The sequence below is a fragment of the Scardinius erythrophthalmus genome (assembly GCF_964197995.2).
Source record: "Scardinius erythrophthalmus genome assembly, chromosome: 7".
Classification (NCBI taxonomy): Eukaryota; Metazoa; Chordata; class Actinopteri; order Cypriniformes; family Leuciscidae; genus Scardinius; species Scardinius erythrophthalmus.
The window spans coordinates 15,389,871-15,413,393 of record NC_138227.1 but is presented as its reverse complement, the minus strand read 5'-3'; the positions used below and the strand labels follow the sequence as shown (position 1 = coordinate 15,413,393).

At 38.2% G+C, this 23,523-nt stretch overlaps 1 protein-coding gene across 1 annotated transcript in view; it reads right to left on the bottom strand.

The window, feature by feature from the left end:
• Positions 1 to 481: 481 nt before the first annotated feature.
• Positions 482 to 23,523, bottom strand: part of cadm1b (cell adhesion molecule 1b) — a 178,568-nt gene continuing 155,526 nt past the window's right edge. Inside the window, exons 9-10 of the mRNA XM_081370186.1 lie at positions 1,620 to 1,745; positions 482 to 1,542 (exon numbers count right to left, since the gene is read on the bottom strand). Of these exons, the coding sequence (XP_081226312.1) occupies positions 1,424 to 1,542; positions 1,620 to 1,745 (245 nt within the window). The 3' untranslated portion in view covers positions 482 to 1,423. The remainder of the gene's footprint in view (positions 1,543 to 1,619; positions 1,746 to 23,523) is intronic.

Sequence of the window (23,523 nt, the reverse complement as noted above, 5' to 3'; positions counted from 1 at the left end):
CTTTGCTTTGGCATTTTCATTTTTAATGCTTGGGCATAATTACAATAAATTAGTCTGTGAGTGGAGCTGGTTTATGGATAATGCGATACAAGCCGGAATGAATATCAACACAAGCCGATTATAATCACACGCAATATATCTATGAAACAATTAGGGCTGTCAATCGTTTAAAAGTTTTAATAAAACCGACTACAACACATGCTGATGAATGAATCAGATTAATTCAAATGATGCTTTTATTTCCATATCTCTAAATATAAGTCTTATCATCCTGCAGTGTAATTGAGGTTGTCAATCTGACTTCTGATATTCTGTCTGTGATATTTTGTTGAAATATAAAATATCTTTGGCACGTTACACCATGAGTACCACATTTTATTGCGTCCATGTCCAGTAGTTGAACTTTGAAAATCAAATCTCAACAAATTTTTTTTTATTTTTTTTATTTTAATTTCGTTATTTTATTTCCGTCACAAATCATGAATTGATAAATACCATGTTTCTGCATGTTGATTGCATTGCATGACTTTTATTAAAAGTAAAGCAGAACCTTTTTTCTTAAAATAGAACCTTTTTTCTTAAAACAGAAACCTTTTTCTTAAAAAGATAATGCCTAATAATAATTTTTTTTTTATAAATTACTAGATAAAACTATATTTAAATATTGGTCAGGGGGCATTAACAACTTTGATTGCATTTTTCTTTTTTTAATCATATTGAAGTAATGTGTTCAATTGACAGCCCTAATACTAACACAAGCGATTATAATCATATACAGTATCTGATAAATAATGCAACAGCACAATAGTGCTGCTGAATGTTGTTGGTCACGACAAAAATGGTTTGTATCATCTCTAACTCGTTCTCTGAGGAACTAAGGAGAGCAACAGGCAATTTGCCAAATAAATTACTTGGAACCAATCCATGAAAACAACCCAAGCGATCGTTCTGTGACTGAATCTTGAATCGAAACTTTGTGTGTGGCTTTCTTTCAGACCTGCAGACAGAACAGCATGAGAGAGAGCTTTAAGATGTGCTGGCAATTAAAACCAAAATGAAACGAACAAAAACAAAAAACAAATATGGGTTTGGACCGTTCGAGAGACAGTAGCTTGTGGGTGTCCTGATTAAAGTGGGAACTTCAGTAAGAACAGAACAAGGCACAAAATTCTTAGCAAATGTTTAAACTGAACAAAACCGGCCCCAGCAGGAGGTGTTGGATGGTGAAGCGGTCTAAAATTGAGCTCTCCTAGTGCTCTGCCATCCCACACCCCGTCCGTCTGGATGGCAGCACCTTCTCCTCACCGTCTCTTCAGCTGCACAGGTGTGAATCCAGCCTGATTGAATCCCACAACCCCTTCCTCCCAACCCAGCAGTCCACAGTTTGCTGTTCAGCACAGGAAGCTAGCAGGTCTAGTCAGAGTTAAATGTAGTATTCCTTCTTGTCATCCGAATTGTTGTGTCCACCCTCTGCGTTGATGATGGCAGTGTCGGCGTCCGCGGCGTCGTCCGCTCCTTTGGCTTCGTGGGTAAAGTAGGTACCTTACAAAAAAGGAATATTTCTCATTTTCAAAACAAGCCAAAATCAAGCTAAATCCAGAGTCGCGTCTTTGATTTACCTTTGTGTCTCGCGAAATATCGTCCGAGAACAATCAGAAGACAAAGCATGGCGAACACAACCACCGCGACAACGCCGCCGATGACGGCGTGATCAATTTTCTGTGGCGCTCCATCTGCTCTTGAATCTATGTCAGAGAGAAACACAAACACAAAAAATGAAGGCACCCTGAGTTGTTGTCGGATTCAGTGTAAGATTCCCTGGAATAGGTGCTAAGTGATGTTGTTCTGTTTTAAATAAATTCATTAATGAGAGTTCATTAACAGTCGTCCTAATTCAAACCTAAAATGTGATTTTTAGACACCTCTCGGTATATGTGACAGATGCTTTCACATCTAAATTTCCTGTAAATGTGTAAATTGCATAACAGAATTAACACATACTCAAACAGACTTTGTTTGGTTTGATCCTGAAACCACAGCTGTCAGAGGCAACACTGACCCTTGGGAGATAAAGTTGCCAGCCTATTTGCATAAACTATAGACAGCATATATACGTTAAAATGTGTGGAAAAGAGAGAATGCAAAAAGTTGTACCTATAATGGCCAAACAATACGGAAAAACATTTTAAGGACTGTCAGTTTGACACATTAATTGATAAAAAAAAAAAAAAAGTGCAAAAAAAAAAAAAATGTAATTGATTAACAAGTCTAGCATTTACACTAAAGTTCAAAGCTTTGGGATTAGTTGATTCTTTTAATGTTTTTGAATCTCTTATGCTCACCAAGTCTGCATTTATTTGATAAAAAATTACAGTAAAAACAGTAACATTGTGATCACAATTTAATTGTAACAATATAACTGTTCCATGAAATTTCAGCATCATTACTCCAATCTAGAGTGTCATCCTTCAGAAATCATTCTAATAGAAACATCTCTTGTTATTATCAATTTTGAAAACAGTTACGCCGCATCCTTGCTGAATAAAGGTATTAATTTCTTCAAAAAGAAAAAGAAAAAAAAAGAGAAACAATATATATACCTATACCTATTGTTTAAGCTCATTTCCCCTATTTTTATACCTTTGCCATCATCTAATCTTAATTTATTCATCTTAAATTATTTATCTTTAAAAAACACTGATAATTTAATAGCACTAATGAATCAAAATGAATATCCATTTTTCTTACTGTACATGATGTCCAAATTCACTTAAGGCCATGTATAGTGACGGATTTTAGCTTTTAGTGTTTTATTTTTTTATTTATAAAAAAAAATTGAACAGAATTTAAATACTTGTGCAGTCCTATTTTTGTATAGCAAATTACCTTCACTGTAGCTTATGATTAAAAACATGCATTTACATCTTCGTAAGAGAACAGACAGAAAATAAACCCTGCACATATTCTAATTACACATTGAGTTTCCTGATGAAGTGCCTAGCAACCAAACCACAAGAAAGAATGTAGACCTGAAAGCAAGGACTGAAAGTGCCTCAACAGAACCCAGACTATATATTCCTTCAATATTACTCATTCAGTCTTGAAATCAATAGCCTTTCATCAGGCATAAGAGCGATTAAGGATGCCCTTTTCCATTTTCAGAATCAACACCAGCTAAAGCTTTAGTGACCAATCCCCCGTTTTTCCATCAAGCCTCATCTAACCTCCACCAGCATTTCTTTCAATTTAATAAGAACCTGTATTGTGCTCTAAATCTAATTAGCCAATACCTAGCACATTACATGTCTATGCCGATGACCGTGGGCAAACAAGATCTTTTGATAAACCCGTTTCTGCCCGCAGCAAACCATCAGATCCAACCCAGCAGGAAGACACAGCCTACTAAGATGCCGCTTTGATATGAGCCACAGAGGTTTCTGCATTGATATAGGACAGGGAAGCCCTGCATTGCATCATGTTGCACCAGAGGCACCTCTCCTGGCTCTGGCAGCCTGTTCCCAGGGCTAATTAGCATGAGACTAGGAATGAACACAGCGGAGAGGAGCACTGTCACATTCATTCTCTCTGCAGTGCCGCCCCCTCCCGCTCTCCGCCCCTCCTCCCACTCCTGCTTGACACCAGCAGATAAATTAGCTGTCCAGGGGCACGGATATCTTAGCCTTCGAGAGGACATTTTGGGTTGAATACAATTTTCGTTGACTATAAATCACACGTGTAACGGAAAGCTCATGTATGTTAGACGCTAAAGATGTTGATAGCAGCGCTCCACCTTTTCCTGACCGCCGTTTCGTAATGTTTATTCTGGATTTGGGAACCATGGAGTCAAACGTGCCTGCCTTAAACGGCAAGCAGCTCGCTTTACAAACCATTCTCGTGTTAAGCAGACAGTGGGATGTGATTGAGATCATATATGTTAGAGTTTAAGACGACGACGACAGCATTCCATCTTTTCATGACCTCCCAACCACCAATCAGCTGCCGTTTCATAATGTGTATTCTGGACTAGGGAACCACGGGGCCAAATGTGCCTGTGTTAAATGGCACGCAGCAGGCTTTACAAACCACACTCGTGTTAAGCAGGCAGTGGGATGCGATTGGGATCATATATGTTTGCGTTTCAGACATCGACAACAGCATTCCATCTTTTCATGAGCTCCTGACCACCAATCAGCTGCCGTTTCATAATGTGTATTCTGGACTTGGAATCCACGGCCCAAACGTACATGTGTTAAACGGCACGTGGCGGCCTCTACAAACCGTGCTCATGTTAAGCAGGCAGTGGGATGTGAGTGGGATTTATTGGGAAATAAAGAGGACTTTTGCCTGATTTACAGCGGGGTGAGGCAGGGGGAAGACTTGTGCACTGCTGCAGGGCCAGAGAGCTCATGTTTTATGAGTCTCATTCTGCATCTGTGCTGAAGTGACTAATTAAACTGCAGGCAACTGTCATTGCAGCAGCTGCGGACCAAAGTGAAACGGCCAAGCTACGGAAGTAAAATAAGGACTAATGTCTTTGAAACAAAAACGCATGTTGATTTAAACTTATTGGAAAAAAATGCATTGCATTAACAGGACCTGCATTGTATTTTCAGGGCTTGCACTTTTGGGCGCTGAAATTCAACAGGGTTGTATATTTAAAGGGACACTCCACCCATTTGCAATAAGCTTTGCATTGTTAGAAACCAAGTTATACTATTGAATGGTCGTGCAACACTCTCTCATTTTCCCCTGAGATGGGAGAAATCCGTTATTTACCTCTTACACTTCCTCCCACAATGACGCAAAAATCGTCATTTTGCGTCATTGTCGGAGGAAGTGTAAGAGGGGGGGATTTCTGTTGAGACTACAAGCATTAGTTCCTCATCTTTCCCAGGGGGCGGGACCCGCTCACGCTACAGACCTATTACAGATCAGTGGGTGGGACTTTACTCTCTGAAACTGAAAGCAATATCCTCCATCTTGTTTGAAGCTAAGCTAACAGGCGCTGTGGAGACAGATGTAAAGTTATGACAATAGCGGAGGAGAGTACTCAATATGATATAGAAGAAGATGATTTCGGAAGTCTGATGCTTGAATCAGGTGTTTGTGGCTACCTTTACAAGCCGCATTATAGCGAAGAGCAGCCGAGGCAGAAGACCTGCCTGCCGCGGACGAGGAGCCCGGACTGGCTCGAGTTAGGGCGGACTGGTGGCGCCGGTGATCTCACTATGCAACTACGAACCGCTACGAACACAGAGATAGAGTCCGTCTGCGGCAAAGAATTTCAACGATGACAATTTCTCCTGGACGAAATCTCTGAATCAGACGAGGACACGGACGTTTGTGTTGTGAACTATCCTAGTTTCGCACCGCATATGTTCTGACTGAACATCCCGGTACCATGCAATAATTCACCTTTTCGAAAGAAATACAAACGAGGAGAGATGCACTAATGAGTTCGCCAACTAACTAGACATTTTGTGTGAAATGAATTTCAAGCTCTGGTGGTAGCTAGCCTTGTAGACGGAAGAGTGATTTCTCTTATAGGCAGATATGCGCTGTTCTGGATTAGTGGGAGTGGCTTGCGGAGCTGTGCAATGTGGTGCATTGTGGGAGTTGTCTTTCATACAAATGCGTCCTGAAGTTATTTTTTGTGTTTCCTCGGTCACGAAGGCACCAAATTCAAAATTTATTTTACATTTCGACTACATATATGACCCACTTTCAATAAAAAACAATGTTCCTATGGGTGGAATGCCCCTTTAAGCAGTGAATATTTTAAATGAAAACATTTCATACACACTTTCATTCGTATTCACCTTCCGGACTTCAGTCTGTTTAAAAATACTACCTATAATATGCGACAGGCAATTTTCAGTCCATTTTATTTTGCTTTAAAAATTCACTTTGACAAATTCATTGGTTCAAATTCAGCAGAATATTCAATACTGCACATTCAGGAACTGTAGGAATAGCGGTAGAGTACCGATGCATTATTCCCATCTGCCGTTAATCACATAACCAGTAGGTGGTGCAAGCGGGTGATGACGAAGACCAAAACAAAAGGTAGATTTATTCATTCACAAAAACTGATTTACAGAAATGTAGCAAGCAGTAAGTATATGTTATGATTATCAGGGTCAGTATGTAAGAGAGAACCATTTTTTTCTCTCTCTTAGAGGCGAATATTTTGAGAGAACCACCGGCTGGATGTACATTATCCCGCTTATTACACGGCTACTTGCCACATAAGTAAATAATTAGACACGAAATATTGATCTGAGTTGAAATATTTTATTATGTGTTTAAACGCAAAGCTTCCACGGAGAGAGCAGTTTCAGCGGCAAGTTCAAATTAAACGGACATTTAAGAGATACGGTATACCGTCATTCATACCACTTATTACACAGCATTTCACCACATAAATAATTATGGGGATAAGATATTGATTTCAGATTAAACTGTTTGAAAATTGTACCTGTGTGTACAAAACAATAGTCACAAAATGGCAGCAGCTGCGTTTGTATGAAACAAGAGAGAGCGAGTCCACGATACTGGATGGCATAATTAAATAACTGCACACAAAATATTGATTCGACTGAGTTTTAATATTTTATTAGCTCACCAAATGCAAAACTTCCATTAAGAAAAACCGTTCCTAGCAGGCGTATGGCATCTCTTAACCCCTGTGTACATGTAAGCAACATTCTCAGCTGCAAAGGAGATATAATGTTATTCCCCCCGACGCTGATGTGCAGAACAAATATTACACCTACATTACTTTGTTTCCTGAACTTTATATCATGGCTTGTGTGGCGCTGTGCTGCAGTAGTGAGTTTGCCCTGATACATCATACACTCCAGGATTCCCCCCAGTTGTGTGATTCTAAAATGCTTAACGTGAAAACGCTGGCTTACTGGACTAACTGGACTAAGACAGGCAAGCCCTGAAAATACAATGCATTGACATGCAAGCACTGTTAATGCAATGCATTTTTTTCCAGTCAGTGCAATTTAACATGCTTTTTTGTTTCAAAGACATTAGTCATTATTATGCATCCATACCAAGTTCTCGTGAGGGAAGACATGAGAATATGAGGCTTACGCATGACCGGCCGATATAGAGTGGTAGTCTTATAGCCCTTCTGTCTATTTCTGGCATCTCCTGCTAAAAGGTACTTTAAAAAGTAATCAGGGAAATCTTCAGGAACAGAGCTCGCAAATCTGTTCGCTGGTCCGCTTTTATTGGATTTTTAAATCTAGATTCAAGTTTCCACACAAGTCATTCCCTGGAGTTTCAACTCAGGGTTTCGAGAGAAAGGCACATTGATGAAATGAAAACGGAAATTTCTTTTTAAACAAATCACAACTCACCCAAGGACACCTAGGCGAAACAATGTGGCTAAGAAACGTAAATCACACAGCATTTGACTGAGGCATTGAAAGAAAGATTTTCCACAAGCGAGAAGATTTAAAAAGAAAAAAACATTAAGGAGAGGTTGAACGTGAACTCATTCGGATTCGGGCGAGAAAGGGCCACAGTCCCGGGGTACAAAGAGAGACCTTTCCAAACAAAGATTGGACCCTGAGCATGTGGAGCCTTTGAAGCATGTTTTCCTGATAGACTCTCTAAATTGAGCTAGCAGGCCACAAGGGTGACAAAGACATTTTCTACTATCTGCGACTCTGTGAGCAAAATCACATTCACATAGCGAATGCAAAGCGCTGCCAAAAATATGCTCTAAAATCAGCCTGCTACATGCCACAAAGCATATGACTGGTGACATTTTTCCCCCGAATTGTGTAGATGGAATGATAAATATGCCAAAAGTCCAGAGCAGACATCTACAGTGTGTTGATGAGAGGCCTTTTCATATCAAACTCGAAGCCATTCAGCTTTTCTGGGTGACTTGCTGCACACAACTGACTTGGTTTGTAATCACAAGGAAACATTAGTCAACTTCAAATAATAAATCATTTCCTTTGCACCGCAATCAAAGCGGAAAACTCTCGATCGGAGAGAAAGACGCTTCCGTGCGTTCCCTTCCCTAAACCACTCATTGGGTCCTTTACGTCAGAAAGGGAAAAAAAAAACATAGGCTTTGAACCAGGGACACTGTAGAGGTGTCTTTTACTCCAAATGAAAAGAAGTGGCATCTTTGATAAAATCAGCGAGACTTATTTTGGCACCTCGCCGCCTACTGAGCTATCTTTGGCAATAGGACTAAAGAAGTGTTGAAGTTATATAGCGTTTCAACAAGTATTGGAGAACTTCGCACCTTCATTGTATCCTTCTGTTTCTGACTTTCATTTTGCATTATGCTGATGCATTATTACTGGGTGAAAATATTCTCTTTAGCACTGTTGACAGGTGAAAAGTCTCAAGCAAATAATCATTAGACCAGTTATAGACCACTTATAGAAACAGTCTTCAGTCTTAACATAGTGGTTGTGTTTATGCAACTGGCCCCTGATATCTTTCCAGAATTTGAAGACATGGGCCTCACAAACACTGACAAACCAAGAGACTAGTTCATGTTGTAATTGTAGCAGCCTGCAAATGCTTAAACATGCCTTTCATAGTGCACTGACACCTAAGCTGCGACATGCAAGACAGCAGAGTGTGAAAAATCCAGTTCATCATCTACAAATATCAAACTGCAAACATAGCAATCATCAAATTCATCATATCATGCTTGTACAAAATTTTTTTTTCAGAATACATGGCATGGATTCATTCTAGGTTTCATCTTGTTGTTTTATTTGCATCCTTTTTTGTAAAAAAGAAATCTGTGCAGTAAACAGAATGTCTTGTTGCTATGGTAAGCAAGTGTCAAACAAGGAAATGTAAGTGTGAATATCTACACAAAATACAATGCAGAAACAGTACACTTATCTAATTAGATTTGACAAATACATGCACAAATTGTGAAATAAATCCCAAGTAATGAATTCAGTGCTACTGGCATCACGATATGTGAAAACAGCTTCAAAAAGGAGAGTGGCATGATTGCCTTTGCGCGTACCCGAAAACAAAAACCACACAAGTTTTTGTACCGCATATAATATGCATAATTCATGATAGGGCTGTTAAGGAGGGCATGTGGGAGGTGTATTCCACATCTGGTTATGGCCTACATCATGACTGACACACAGCCTCAGATTACCCCACCTCAGATGAGTGTGTTATAACCAACATTCAATTCACTGCCTGACTGCTGAATGAGGGCAAGACGAGGATGGGAAAGTTCAGAGACTCAATGTAAAATGTCGACACGTTTTACTTTTTGAAACTCATTGTAATAAGTGCTAGAAATAAAGTTGAAGCCACAGGGATCATCTCAGTGAAGGAGAGTTTCGGCGCTCAGTATAACTAGAGGATCTTCATAGATAATGTAAGAGCTGCAGTGCTGTTAGATCGCTGATCAGTGTTGAAGAGGAACTAACTAAAAGTAGCAAGTTGAGTAAAGTTAACTTCATTTTTTTTTTTTTTTTTAAGAAGCGCCAAATACCCTCAAATCCTACACTGGCTTGGTCTTTGCTAGTTTAGGCTGAGTATAGCAAATTTACCAGTCTGTCCAGTTCAAAAGAGTCCAAAAACTACAACAAAATTAGAAAGTAGTTCATCTTGACAAAAAATCACACCCTCTATTATGTAGCATTAAGTTTGTTGTAGAAGTTCTTGCTGTCAGTTTATTTAAGTTCATCCTAATGAATCGATTCATCCTAAACTCTCTAATAGACCATTTGTGTTTTTGCCAACAGCGATGACGTGTTTTGCGGAGGCTCCCTGGTGGCACAAAATGACAGTTCTGCAGTAGCAGTCTATAGAAGCCAAGAAATAAAATGTCAAAAGAGGAAAAAGGCAATTTTCGAATTTATATCTCACACTTCTGAGAATATATCAGCATTACGAGATATAAACTCAATATTCTGCCTTTTTTCCTTTCAAATTTTCACAATTGTGATAAACTCGCAATTTTATGGAAGCTTGTTTCCGCCACAAAATAAAACATTTTAAAAGATAATTGAGACTTTTTATCTCAATAACTTTATTTATCAGAATTGCGAGATATAAAGTCAGAATTGCATGAAATAAAGTCGCAATTGCGTGTTATAAAGTCAGAATTGCGAGATATAAAGTCAGAATTGCGTGTTATAAAGTCAGAATTCTGACTTTTTTTCTCGCAATAGCGACTTTATATCACGCAATTCTGACTTAACACGCAATTGCGAGTTTATATCTCACAATTCTGACATGTTTTCTCAGAATTGTGAGATATAAAGTCAGAATTGTGAGATATAAAGTCCAATTCTAAGGAAAAAAAGACAGACTTGTTTTGTTTTTTTTACCTCAGAATAGTTTATATCTCACAATTCTGACTTTATAACACAATTGCGACTTTATATCGTGCAATTCTGACTTTATATCTCCCAATTGCGACTTTATTTCTCAGAATTGCGACTCTATATGTCACGGTTCATGAGTGCGCTGCTTCCTGCTTGTCTCGTGCATTTGTTATTGTTGTCTGTGTGCCATGTGCGTGTGTGTGTGGGTGTCACCGTATCAATTATCAGTCAATCATCTCATCTGTAATCAGCTCGGCGCCAGCTGCCACTCATCTCCAGTTCCTTTAAAGACTCACTGAATTCTTCTCTCATTGTCAGATCGTTGGTCGATGTTTGTGCTGTGTTTCCTGTTTCCCGTGAGTTGGTTTCTTCCTGGAGTCCTGTGCTGTGTGTTCTTCGTGTCTGGATCCTGTCTTCACCTTCACGCCGTTTCACCGCCGGATTCATCGCGACCATCTAGTCCCTGCGCCACCCTGCTTCAGCCGTCTGACCCTCACCATCTGCCTGCATCTGAACTTCTGTGTTTAAGTGTTTAATAAACATACATTCTTGAGATCGCCTGCATTTGCTTCCTTTTTCCAGTGCGTCTATATCTCGCAATTGCGACTTTATTTCTCAGAATTGCGACTTTATATCCCGCAAATGCGACTTTATATCTCGCAATTGCGACTTTATTTCTCAGAATTGCGACTTTATATCTCACAATTCTGACTTCATATCTCGCAATTCTGAGAAAAAAAGTCACAATTCTGACTTGATATATCACAATTGTGAGAAAAAGTCAGAACTGTGAGATGAAAAGTCGCAATTATTATTATTTATTTATTATTCAGTGGGGGAAACAAGCTTCCATACAATTGCGAGGTATGAAGAATTGTAAAATAATAACGTTATAGGTTTAAATTTTATTTATGGAAAATGTTATAGGTTTAAATATTATTTCATGCTGTTGCTGTCATATAAACTTCATATGTGAATATTATGTAGATCTATCAAATTCGTGCTTTAATTTGTAGGGTAATAATCACATCAGTACAGTCTGTCCATTTAATGGCTTGCAACCATAAACATCTGCGTTTAGCTTAAAATTGTGTCTTTGACCACAGAATTCAAAAAAAAAAAGAAAAAGAAAAAGACCACCATCTTTTTTTGCATTCCAATTCTGAAATTCAAAGGCACAACAAGACGACTTTTCTCTTATTCCGTTGTTTTTCGACCGCTTTCCTCCACTTGTTACCGCTGTTTTCCTGCCACCACAATGTGAGCTCAGCTGCAGTGACTTAACTGTGACGTCTGCTCCCAAATAATCATCCTAATGAATCAATTCATCCTAAACTCTGTCATATGTAGAACTAAACAGTCTGATTCATTTTAATGAACCAATTAACTTAATTCAATTAACTTAATTCAATATTTTTTGCACTCAGCTATATAAATTAGTTTCTGTATTTATTGTGATTTAATCTGTTTAAGTTGGATATGGTCACCATAATTAAAAGCATTCATGTATTCACTTGAATTTTTTGCTAGAAAGTAGTTTACATGTAAATTATTTAACTATAAAAATATATTATATATAACTATAAAAACTTTATACAATATATTACATAATGTAAAAATTCTTATTTCTATATACAGTATATAGATACTTTTTTGCTAACTTGTAGTGTGTAGTTACTACTGTTTCAAAAGAGTAGCTTGACTTTAGTTGAACCACTTTAAATTATAAATAGCTTGTAGTTTGACAAGCTGTAATTTCCAAGTTGCTTCTACAACACTGTTATTAATGTTATTATTGCAGGGAAACAAAACTGATCCACAGTAGTGCTCATGAACACAAGTGCATGTTATTTGGTTGTCATTATGCTGAAAAGATTAGTTTACAGTTTGCAATTGAGCTAAATTAAAAAGACAAAACTGAATGGGGGAATATTTTGGAATACAATGCAATTCTAATTATCTAAAACACTGAAGCACATGCAAAGACAGCAAACACCTGCTCAACTCAATTTGCTTTTGAAATCTCTCTCATGGGTTCATCTCATTAACACACAATTACCTCTCAAACAAAGCAAAACAATGGCACACAGCGAAGAGTTCAGCGCTCCTCTTCTTACATTCACAATGGAGGAAAATGCTTTGCATCGGCTCTGAATTCTGTCAGTTTTGCTATGATTTCAGATAACAGTTGATTCATCCCAGCTGCAGACTGCGGTGGTCTGTGCCGTAAAATAAAGTGTCATTTCTCATTGATGTGCCACGTGAGTAGTGTTTTATTATGGCAGAATTCTGACAGTAGAGTGATAGAAAGGGAACTAAACATTGACACTGACATTGTCACAGGAGAGCGATGAGTACATTCATCCTCCATTGATTCCTCTACAGTTGCGTTCCCTCTGGAGGCTATAGACACTTCTGCGGGAACCTCTTCAACAACAAGAAAAAACTTCACCAATAACTGATGAAATCCCTCTTCGCGCACACGGATGGTTCACAGCAACGTGCTATCTAAAACTGTAGAGTAAATGTCAAATAAAATATTGATGAAAACATTCAGATTCAATTAGCATGGCTTTTCATGTTGCATAGGCTGTTTTTTTTTCTTTTTCTGAAGCTGGTCGACCAAAGAACGTATTTCTAGTTAAATCCAACATAAAACCAAAATGTATCCAATTTACAGTATATTCCTGGTATTATTCTGAAAATCAGAGTGTCATATATTAGGATATCTTAGTATATCCTTGTGTGTGATGAACCAAGCAAAATTGAAAAATTGACAGCCATTGATCACAGTTAATTGAATAATGCTAATCAATAGACAAGTAGCGACAGGCATTTTTAGGATAGTACATTTGTGTGTGTGTATATGTATGTGCATGTGTATGCGTATGTGTATGTGTGTGTGTTGTTGAGGGTTGATTTGCGCACATATATATTAAAACGCGCATACCTATGGACTGAACACTTGATGTGTTGAGGGTTTTCTGTTAGAACGGTGTCGTGTTAGCGGCCCCTAAGTTAACAACTAACGATCTTCGCAACGGAAGTGAATCAATCAATCGAAACCAACTTTAGCTGGACAATAACTTGATTCTAGAGCTGCTGTAAAGCCAAAACACTCTGTAATTTCTTATTATCACTGTAAAGCTGTTTTGAAACAATTCATATTGTTAAAAGCGCTAAAAAACCAAGCAAAATTGCCAATGAACTTGACAGTCAGTGATACATTTTCATTATATGGAAAAACAAAAACAGATTTGGCATTTTCAGAATAACACTGTTTTTGTTCCATGTGAAAAAGTCATACTACCCATATCTACATAAAAATAATAAATATTATTTATCATAAAACTTCACTCACTTTGCAAAAGGCATTTTCACTAAAGTCTGACATTTAAATAGATATATAATGAATATATGATTAAAAAACAAAACTCCTTTTTGATCCTGCATTGGCAAATGAATCTTGTGTGTAAATAGCAAATATTTATTTATTTAGCTTTTCAGAAATGTCATTCTCTCAAATGTCAGTTTGAGTGGGCATCCCAACCTAGATTCTTCCAAATTGAATATCCTTTTGCGCTCTAAAATACGTCACATCACAGAAGTAAAACTGTGAAGGGGGTTTCATGTTGACTTTAAGAGCCTGCAGAGGACACCAGCATCCATCCAAACCACAACATTTACATGACTTTATCGTTCTGAGCAGATGCTTACTCACCAAGGTGACCTACGACAAACAATACGCCGCTAACGCGACAATATAATTCACACAGAAATTGGCGAGGTAAACACCAACCAAAATCTCCCTAGATCCATCTCCTCTTTTTTCTTGACAATTTAGAAGTCAATTCTTTGTGAAAGGCAACTCCATCAAACTATGTTTGCCATCTCAACTACTGCACTCCTAATACCTAAACCGCACAGACGGCAGAATTACTCTTGACGGAGAGCAAAGACCTAAATGAACACATAAACAAATAAGAAGTATACGAGGGGAATGCGAAGAGGGATCGGTGCGCTCTTGAGTCATGATGACATCTCATGGGAGATGATGGGAGCTGTAAGCTGTGCTGGCACTCAGGTGAACACTGCCAAACGGGACTAAATTACAATCCGGCCGCACTGACTTGACTCCGTGCCATGAATTACTCATCTTCCCTCCATTTGCACCCGGCACTCATTTTGCCCTCGTGCAGCATATGTGCTCCATGTCTGAGTGGCTCGCAGACGGTCGGCTTGCTGCTCCCCCTCGGCAGACAGGCGTAATTAAAACCGCACTGCTAAATGGGAGCTCAAATGGTTGCAACCTGTTTGTAACGGCGGAACAAGTTTTACTGAAAATTAATCACCTGAGAAAACGCCAAACTGTGCTATGATGAATCTGAAAGCGCTTCGGTTTAGCCGCAGTGACAGAAGGTAGTCGGCCATGTCTAATATCGTATGACTTTAAGGACAAAGAAGGCTATGAAATCAGCAATAGTTATGCTACTACCCAACCCTCTTGTGTTGATGGATAACTTGCAAATGGTCTCTTTGCTTTTTGTTTATTTTGGCATTTTATTTCAGACTCAAACCTGCATCTTCCACATGAGCACCATGGTTCAATGTCCACGACATCTTTTTGTTACTTTAAAGGGATAGTTCACCCAAAAATTAAAATGAGCCCTTGATTTACTCACCCTCAAGTCATCCTAGGTTTATATGACATTCTTCTTTCAGACGAATACAATCTGAGTTATTACAATCGTAGTAATTAAAAATAGGCATATGATTTACATGATTCATGTAATGTAATAATTAGGCCCAAAATTTGGATGATTCGTGTAATGGAATAATTAGTAACTGTCAACGTGAGGGGACAAAAAACATTAATGAACCCGTTTTCATTATATTAGGCATTAGATTAATAATGAATGTGTACATATTGTGAATTAACTGTCCTGGTAGCCTTCAGTAAATTAACAAGAAATATGAAAATGATCCATAAAAATATCAGTTGACCCTATGTTTACTTTCTTCACTGACACAGATGAAAATGAAAAGACTATTAGTCAGAGCTCATCTTTATGAGGGGAAGAGACAGGGCAAGATAAGAAAAGTGAGACTGAGAGAAAAAGAAAGAGTGATGGAGATGAGGAGAGAGCTGGAATTGACAAATAATCTACTGCCCACTGACATGGTTTTAAAGCTATTGTTATCCATTTTTGGGGGGAGGGGGACTTAGGGGAGCATGTCCCCGAACCCACCTAACTTGCATACGGTCCTGACATGATGCTGCGACTAAATTGCCCGTTCTGAGCTCTTTCTGTGACTGGACACTCTTCATGATTTCATTCTCTTTTTCAATCGGATGGGATGCCAGCAGTGCTTGAACCACCAACTGTTATTATTTTACCCAGAAAGCTGGCAAGAAGGTATAAATTCATAATGAAGGTGCATCAGGCAGCACAGGGAGAAATTTAGCTTTAGTTACAGTATTCAACGAAGGTCAAAATGAGTAATGAAAAACATTGTGAAAAAATACACACATTCACATCCGGATGGGATTAGATTTCTTGGTAACACTTTAGAATACCGTTCCGTCATTAATGAATAACTACAGGAACAAATGAGTAACATTCTAGTAACTACTATTAACTAACAAGAAACTCTTATTAACACATTAATGAATAATAGTGAATGAGGTTCACTATAAGCTAATAAATAACTACTATTTTATCATACCTCCCTGGGGACTACTAAGAACTAGTAGGTTCATAATTAATGTGAATAATGCATAATCAAAAATAAATTCTCTAAAGTGAAGACAATGGTAACCTACTAGCAATGACTCAACTGTTATTACATAATTCTAAAGGAATTAGTTAATTGTAGTTACTAGAATGTTAAAGGTAGGGTAGGCAATTTTCGAAGCGGCTAGCAATAGCAAGTTAGCTTTGAAAGCATAAGATCCCACCTCCCACTTCTTCAAAACACATTAACGCACACAGCAGAGTTTGCATAGCGTCGAGAGACGACGTTAAACTACCTCATGTCTCAAAGCAGATGACATTACAATAATAATGAACAAAAACAACTTAAAGTGCACTGACCTGTAACAATAATTTTGGCATTGATAGTGTTGCCATTGAAACGCATAAATTCGAGTCACGAACCGCTCTGAGTATAACATCACAGGTTTTCATCTCTTCCAAATTACAGTAGTTATGGTGTGATAGCAGCATAAGCTCGTTGTTTTGGTTCAGGACGAACTGTAAAAGGTGGCTGCTGTTTCGGTTGCTGTGTCTGCTGATGACATGTAGGGCTGTCACTTTACGTTCGAAAATCGATTGCACAATCGATTGGACCAACCAACGCAAGTTTCGAAAACGAAAATAGGGAATCGATTTTAACGGTCTTTTCTCGGAGCGCGTCCAGCTCGTCACGATACGCCCGCAGCGAACGCGTGTCACACAGCGACTGCAAGCTCTGACACACACACATAACAACAGATTATACTTCTGCATAATGCGTCTCTTTTTACTACAAAACTGTGAATTCTGCCGGTATGCAGACAGTTTAATGCATTCAGATACAGATTCGGGCTACGCGTCTACAATCGCCTACGTAGGCGAAATTGGTTTGACATTTCTAATTGTAAACACAGCCATGTTGAAGACTGAGGTAATGGTTTTCATTTATGCTATGGCAGTCCACTCTGCTTATTGTTTTTCGAGAATGTTGCACTCCTGTTTGTCATTGTGTACGAAACTTCACGCCAATAAATCATCAAAAATATTGCAGACTTGTGCGCGTCTCAAGCGCCGTCTTTACGTTCGTCCTAATGCCTGTTAGTTGTCCGTGGATTTGCCCATATTTAAAATGGAAACGTCTTTAGACATGGAAAATCGATTTTACAATCGATTCAATGAACACTTATGTCTCAAAAATCGAACAGGATTTATTCACAAAAGTGACAGCCCTAATGACATGTGATGTCTGTGTGAGCAGGGTGTGCGGAGGTATGAAATAAATACATATGTTGTCAGGCTGTTGACATTGCAATGATACAATGTCCTATGATACTATGCAAGGTGTGTCCAATCATTGCATTCCAGTGTTTCCCCAAGGATTTTTTTCAGGGGGGTGGTAGACCCCCCGAAACTACTAGTGTCGTAAAGCGGGCGTGTTACGGCTATGTGGTGTTGTCATAGCCTTCAGAAGTGGAGTAGTTAAGCTCTCTGCCAGACCTATTTTACACCATACAATTTTTAGTAATCAAAAAGCATGTCTATTTAATTTAAATCAATAGAATTATTAAACTTATACAACATTTAAAAAATTATTTCTATGAAATAGAAACTTTTTTACACACAAATTCGGTGTTTTGTTTTTCTGGTAATCAAATGAAGACATAAAACATAAATGTAATTTATTTTAATCATATGAAAGTAAACTTACTTTTTGTCAAACAACAAGCTGCATAATGAGCTTGACTGTTAAAATTAAAACATGAAAGAAAAATTGTGATTATTCCTTTAAATGATGATAATTTATTTGTATTAGTGTTAGTATTAGTATTACATTGATACGTATCTAAATTCTACAGTACAACAGCAGTACATTTCTGTCAAGTTAAACCGAACTTGTACTTACTTGTACATAAGCCTGCAGGAGGAGTGATCCAGCTCTCAGATTTCATCAAAAATATCTTAATTTGTGTTCCGAAGATGAACGAAAGTCTTACGGGGTTGGAACAACATGAGGGTGAGTAATTACTGACAGAGTTTTCATTTTTTGGGTGAACTAACCCTTTAACTAAAATTAAAATGAAAACTAATTCAAAATACTTTAAAAGTATACAAATGATACTAAAATAGGGTTAAAGATTAACAGGAAATATAATTTATCGTTGTCTTAAATTTAAATAATTACACTTCATTTACTAGACTGTAAATGAACCACTATATTTATGAATAGGCCTTACATATGCTTTGCAAATCCCTTTAACAATAATACATATGGATGATATCTTAATTTCTCCCAAGAGGACTCGCAAATCCCGTGACACATGTTAGCTTTCTGAGTGGAAACAAACCCTAGAGGCTTTTAAATCGTTACGAATGGATTAAAACAGTCTGCTGTTTAAAGACTGTATATATAATGCATTATTTAGATATACTTTGGAGATCCAGAACAATCTTCTGCTTTTTAATTGCCTGAAACACTTAATGAAATGCAAGACACCGAAACATCTGCTACCACAAACAGCTACCTGCATGCCAGCTAAACAACATTGAGAAGAAAAATAAACTGTGAATAAACTGAATTGGCATAGAAAATGCTGCTAATCAGATCCATGTGTCAGTATCAACTCACAATCTGGACTGAAATCAAAAGAAAATATAACTAAGAAAGGATCACATAGCAACTTCCTGAGTAAAATGAAAGATGTTTACCTCAGCCAAGGGTTCACCATTATCCATCATCAGTTTATCCAAAATTCACACCTTTCCTGTCTAGAAATTAGCTTCCGCCTCACCTGAGGGATCTAAATCCCTATCTGCAGGAAATCTGCTCGGACTAGATATAGTCATCCGAAGCAGAAGCTGTGAGTTGAGGTCCCAGAATTGGGTTTTATAAAAGCACTGGGGATTTGATCTATCTGTCTGGTTGAAGCTGGTGTCCTCAGAGCACAAGTGATTGGTCTCTCTGGGGAAAAAGAAGAAGAAGAAGAAGAAGAAGAAAAAAAACCTCCAAGTTTGTGTAAGTATTAAACACAGGACAAAAGCCTCAGAATCGAGTGCTCGTTGAGTCCTGGGGCTTTCCGGAAAATGAAATAAACAAATTGTAGAGGTAGGTATTGCAAAAGATGTTTGGTTCCTGAGATGTTTAAATTACTAAGTGTTCTTCACCGTGGCATTTGCTCCTCCTCCATAGAAAAACATATTTAGGCCTTGAACTGTTGCCTACTGCCTGTTGCTAGGCTACACAGTTAGGGATGGAAAATAAAACACTTATCAAAAAAAGAGAAAAGTGCACTTGGGGTGTGAAAGCATAAACTGTGAGAATGAAAGGCTAAATGTCTTGCATACCAGTGACAAAACTAAAAGGAAGATGTGCTGTTTGACACCGGTAAAAATAAACCTAAATTAAAACGGAGTATGCAGAGGCTTCATTGAATAGCATGTTTCACACACACAAAACATTACTGTGCTAGAATATCAGAGCAAAGAAATTGAAAATATTCATCTGTTTTATACATATCTCTGTGCTATATTGTTATATGAATAAATGTAATTGTCTTTTTTAAACAATTAAACATTCTTCTATAGATGAAAAATGGATATTATTATTATATTATTATTATATCTGGAAATGATATATACACTACACACATGTATAACATAACACATTTATCCTAGAACACGTTAAGTCTTTGAGCAAAACAGCATGCCAATTACAATTGTTACATTAATTATTACATCTGTCATGAAACTCTAGATGGCGCAGACTGATAGCTCAATCTGCTTGCAATCACATCATTCTCTATTGAGCTCAGCTGATTGGTTCCTGCTGTATCAGTAGCCAATGAGCTCTCTGCTCAACTTTATACTTGGTCAGCATATTCTGTTAGCAGTTGCAGCGCGCTTTCAGAAACCCTCCACCTTCCCCAGCTCCACCTGTATAGATCTGCTATGGGTAATTCATGTATGCTATATTGTACAGCAGCAGCATGTCTTACTTGCTCACAGCAGCGTTTCATGTATGTATTGGCAGTACTTGCTCTGCAGCAGCAACAGCATAGCTAAACTACTCCGCCAAGACCAAACATATCAACATTGTCATATCATGCCAAACCATGACAGAAACACATTTATGAACTCAAAAGTACTTAAATTCTGAATTTTCTCTACCACATTCAACATTGTTTCAATAATATTCAGATAATAATAAAATGCCTAAACTCACTGAAGCCTGTAAATTCTAAATGCAGCCTCCTACAGCTCGCCATAATGCATGAAGGGAAATTACAAGACACGTGATTATCACTTATCTTCCCCGTACACAACAAACTCAAAGTATTTCACGACACGATCATGCAAATGTATTCGAGGTGGCCTTTTTTCCCCCTAAGAACGCACTGAGCACTATCGTGAATAACGTCTTCTCATCAGCCCCCGATGGCAGTACGCTAACTCATTATTTCCCCCACTGAAAAAGTCAGCTTCCCGTAATGAATTGATTCGCGGGGCTTTCATCCCAGCATGTTTAAGCAAAGTGACATTCTCGCACATGTATGAGTGCAGCATGACAGTAGACTGTGATATTAATGTGGGCAATGAGAACGGACATGAAAGCGCAGGAGCAGCAGGAGCGCAGAGCCGGCTCAGATGTATGCGGGAGGGGTAGGGGTTCTGAGCGCGCTGGGCTGTCTGGACTCATGAGGAGGGCAGAGGAGGCAAGAGGCAGGTAGGAGGAAAAAGATGAGATGAAAATAAACAGGACAAACAAGAAGCACAGACTGGGCAAAGGCCACAGATGCAACGAAACAACAAACAACACGAGGCAGGCGCCTTCTCAAACAGCAGTGTATAAAGGTTTATGGTAGGGGGTTGGGGCGCGAAATGAGCTTGGTGGTCTGCTCGGCTGCGTGGACTTCTAGACCAATCTAGCAGCTCAATATGAACCTAGAAACACAGAAATGTTTGAAATCTAATTCTAACTTACTGCATGCTGTGCTATATAGTATGTGAAACAGTATGAATTATACAACAAAATATGTTTCAAGCAGTATAGTGCGGTACAGCATCACAACATCGACAACATAAAACACAAATGGAAACCTCCTTCCATAGTCTGAGTGAAAAAGGATGTGCAACCAAACAATTTTTTTTTCGAAGGACAATCTTTTATTCATCAGGAATTGATTGGATTTGTGTCAAACAACAAATCAAACAACAAATATTTGGATAGATAGATAGATAGATAGATAGATAGATAGATAGATAGATAGATAGATAGATAGATAGATAGATAGATTTTTTAAGTCTATTTTTAAGTCAGTGTAACATAATTTAAGTTGAAATGACTTAAACATCCAAGTTGATTATTATTAAAAATTTAAGGCAGCAACTTTTTTTTTTTTACAGTGTAAACTGATCAGCAAGGGGTGTCAAGATATCATCTCGTAAAATAAGTATGGTTATTTTGCATCTTTAAACGTACAGTATGGCATTTTTCGCCACTAGAGTCGCTAACCTATTTACAATAACAAAGGCGTAGGTTGATGACGCAACATTTGCTAAGAATTATGGATCTTGTCGTCAACGTCAAGCCGACCGATTTAATAATGTTTATGGATGACTGAATACATCGATGCTTTTATCATGACTGTGATATAAAGCAGTTCGGGATTGCTAAGAGACAGCTATCAGCTCCACACGCGACGCGAGTCCCGCGGATATAAAAGGAATATGGACATTTCATTCTACCGAACTACACACAGAATTACTACTCACAGGTCAGTTTATTAGACAAATTAAACTTGTGAGGTAACGCAGCGCTGTTTCACTTGGTCTAACATTACACTAGCACACTAAACTGCATTTGAATGTGTTGAAATGTAGGCTATGTGTTAGTTTGTCTGTATGAGACTAGCAGTAAACTAGATCAACATTAAAATAACATACAGATCATATTCTGACATTTTATCATTGTTGAACTATAAAACATTGATTCATTTTATATAAATGTGCTCACCTGTTTAATAAAGTACATGTAGGAGCGGTCGAAGTCTCGGACGTGGAGCTCTCGTTTATATACTGTCAATGGGAGCTCTCGGCATCTCGAAAACACCGCGCTGATATTGATTCTCGTTTTAGTTCTCCTTTTTTTATCCAAAGTCTGCTTGCTATGGTCCATAATGTTTGAACGAAACAACAACAGTGTGCAAATAGACATTGCGAACTACACAGTTGTCCGCGTCAGTCGCTTTGGTTACTATCTGACGGCTCTGGTTCATAGCTCTGGTTGCCATGGCAGCACGAGCGGAAACCAGGGACAACGCGGATATGACGCCATTGGTGGCGACAAAACGAAAATAAAGAAACGGGACGTTTCTTGAATTAAATTACAAATTTCTCCTGGTTTGAAAGTTGTTGGAAACAGTCGGGATAATGTAAGTACACAACTAAAAAAAATATATAACATAGATATAGTGATTTTTGCTATTTTTAAAGCAAAAAAGTTACATATTTTGCCTTTAACTAATTTATACAGTACATTTTGACAAACCGTAGATCATCTGGGTATGTATCATCTGGGTATGTATAAGATGTATATATTATGCTGCATATATATATATATAGGCCTACTGTAGAAACAGAAAGAGTAGTGTGTGGTAGTTTGCTATTTCATAGCCTACATTCTACATGTATAATCTACATGTATAATTTAATGAGAGCAGGAGGGTAAAATACAAACAAAGGGTTTTTAAACGTCACTCCACGTGCAGTAATCTCAGTGGATTCGGCACTGAAAGAGGCGGCACGGTTTGTGGCATTTTTCACATTTGATGCTGTTCTTTGTTCTCTAAAAATCAACAGAGGAAACTTCTCTGAGGAGCTCATATGGGGTGACCAAAGGCAACATCTGGCACACTGTTTTCACATCTGATTAGTACAACTGCATCTATGGGAATTCACAGTGATTTACTCTATGTGGGTACTGTGAAGCTTACTGTGTGACACCATGCTGTTACAATGAATGACGCCTGATAATGAGCCACCGCTGTGTATTTCTTTACAAAAAAAAAATATCCTTTAATAGACTCGGTCTTGTCTAAAGCCAAGTGCACACTGTGTGACTTTTTTCTATCCTTTGCGATTGTTGCTTGTCAGACTGTACGATATGAGCCTGGTGAGATCTTGGGTAGAAGCCAAAGCAGACCGTGCGACATCAACAGTCTTTTAAGTCAGACTTAGGACTTTGGTCACAATTGACAGGGTTGACTGGGCGTTTTACATCATCAACTGAGTCAAATTCTGACACTTCTCAAGCAAGCCATTGCGCTAATGTTGAAGTCTGTCAGTGCTTGATGAAATTCTTCAAAGAAACTCAAGGTACTTGTTATAATACAATCAGTGTTGAAGGGGTTGACAAATAAGACATTTAAATGAAATATCATATA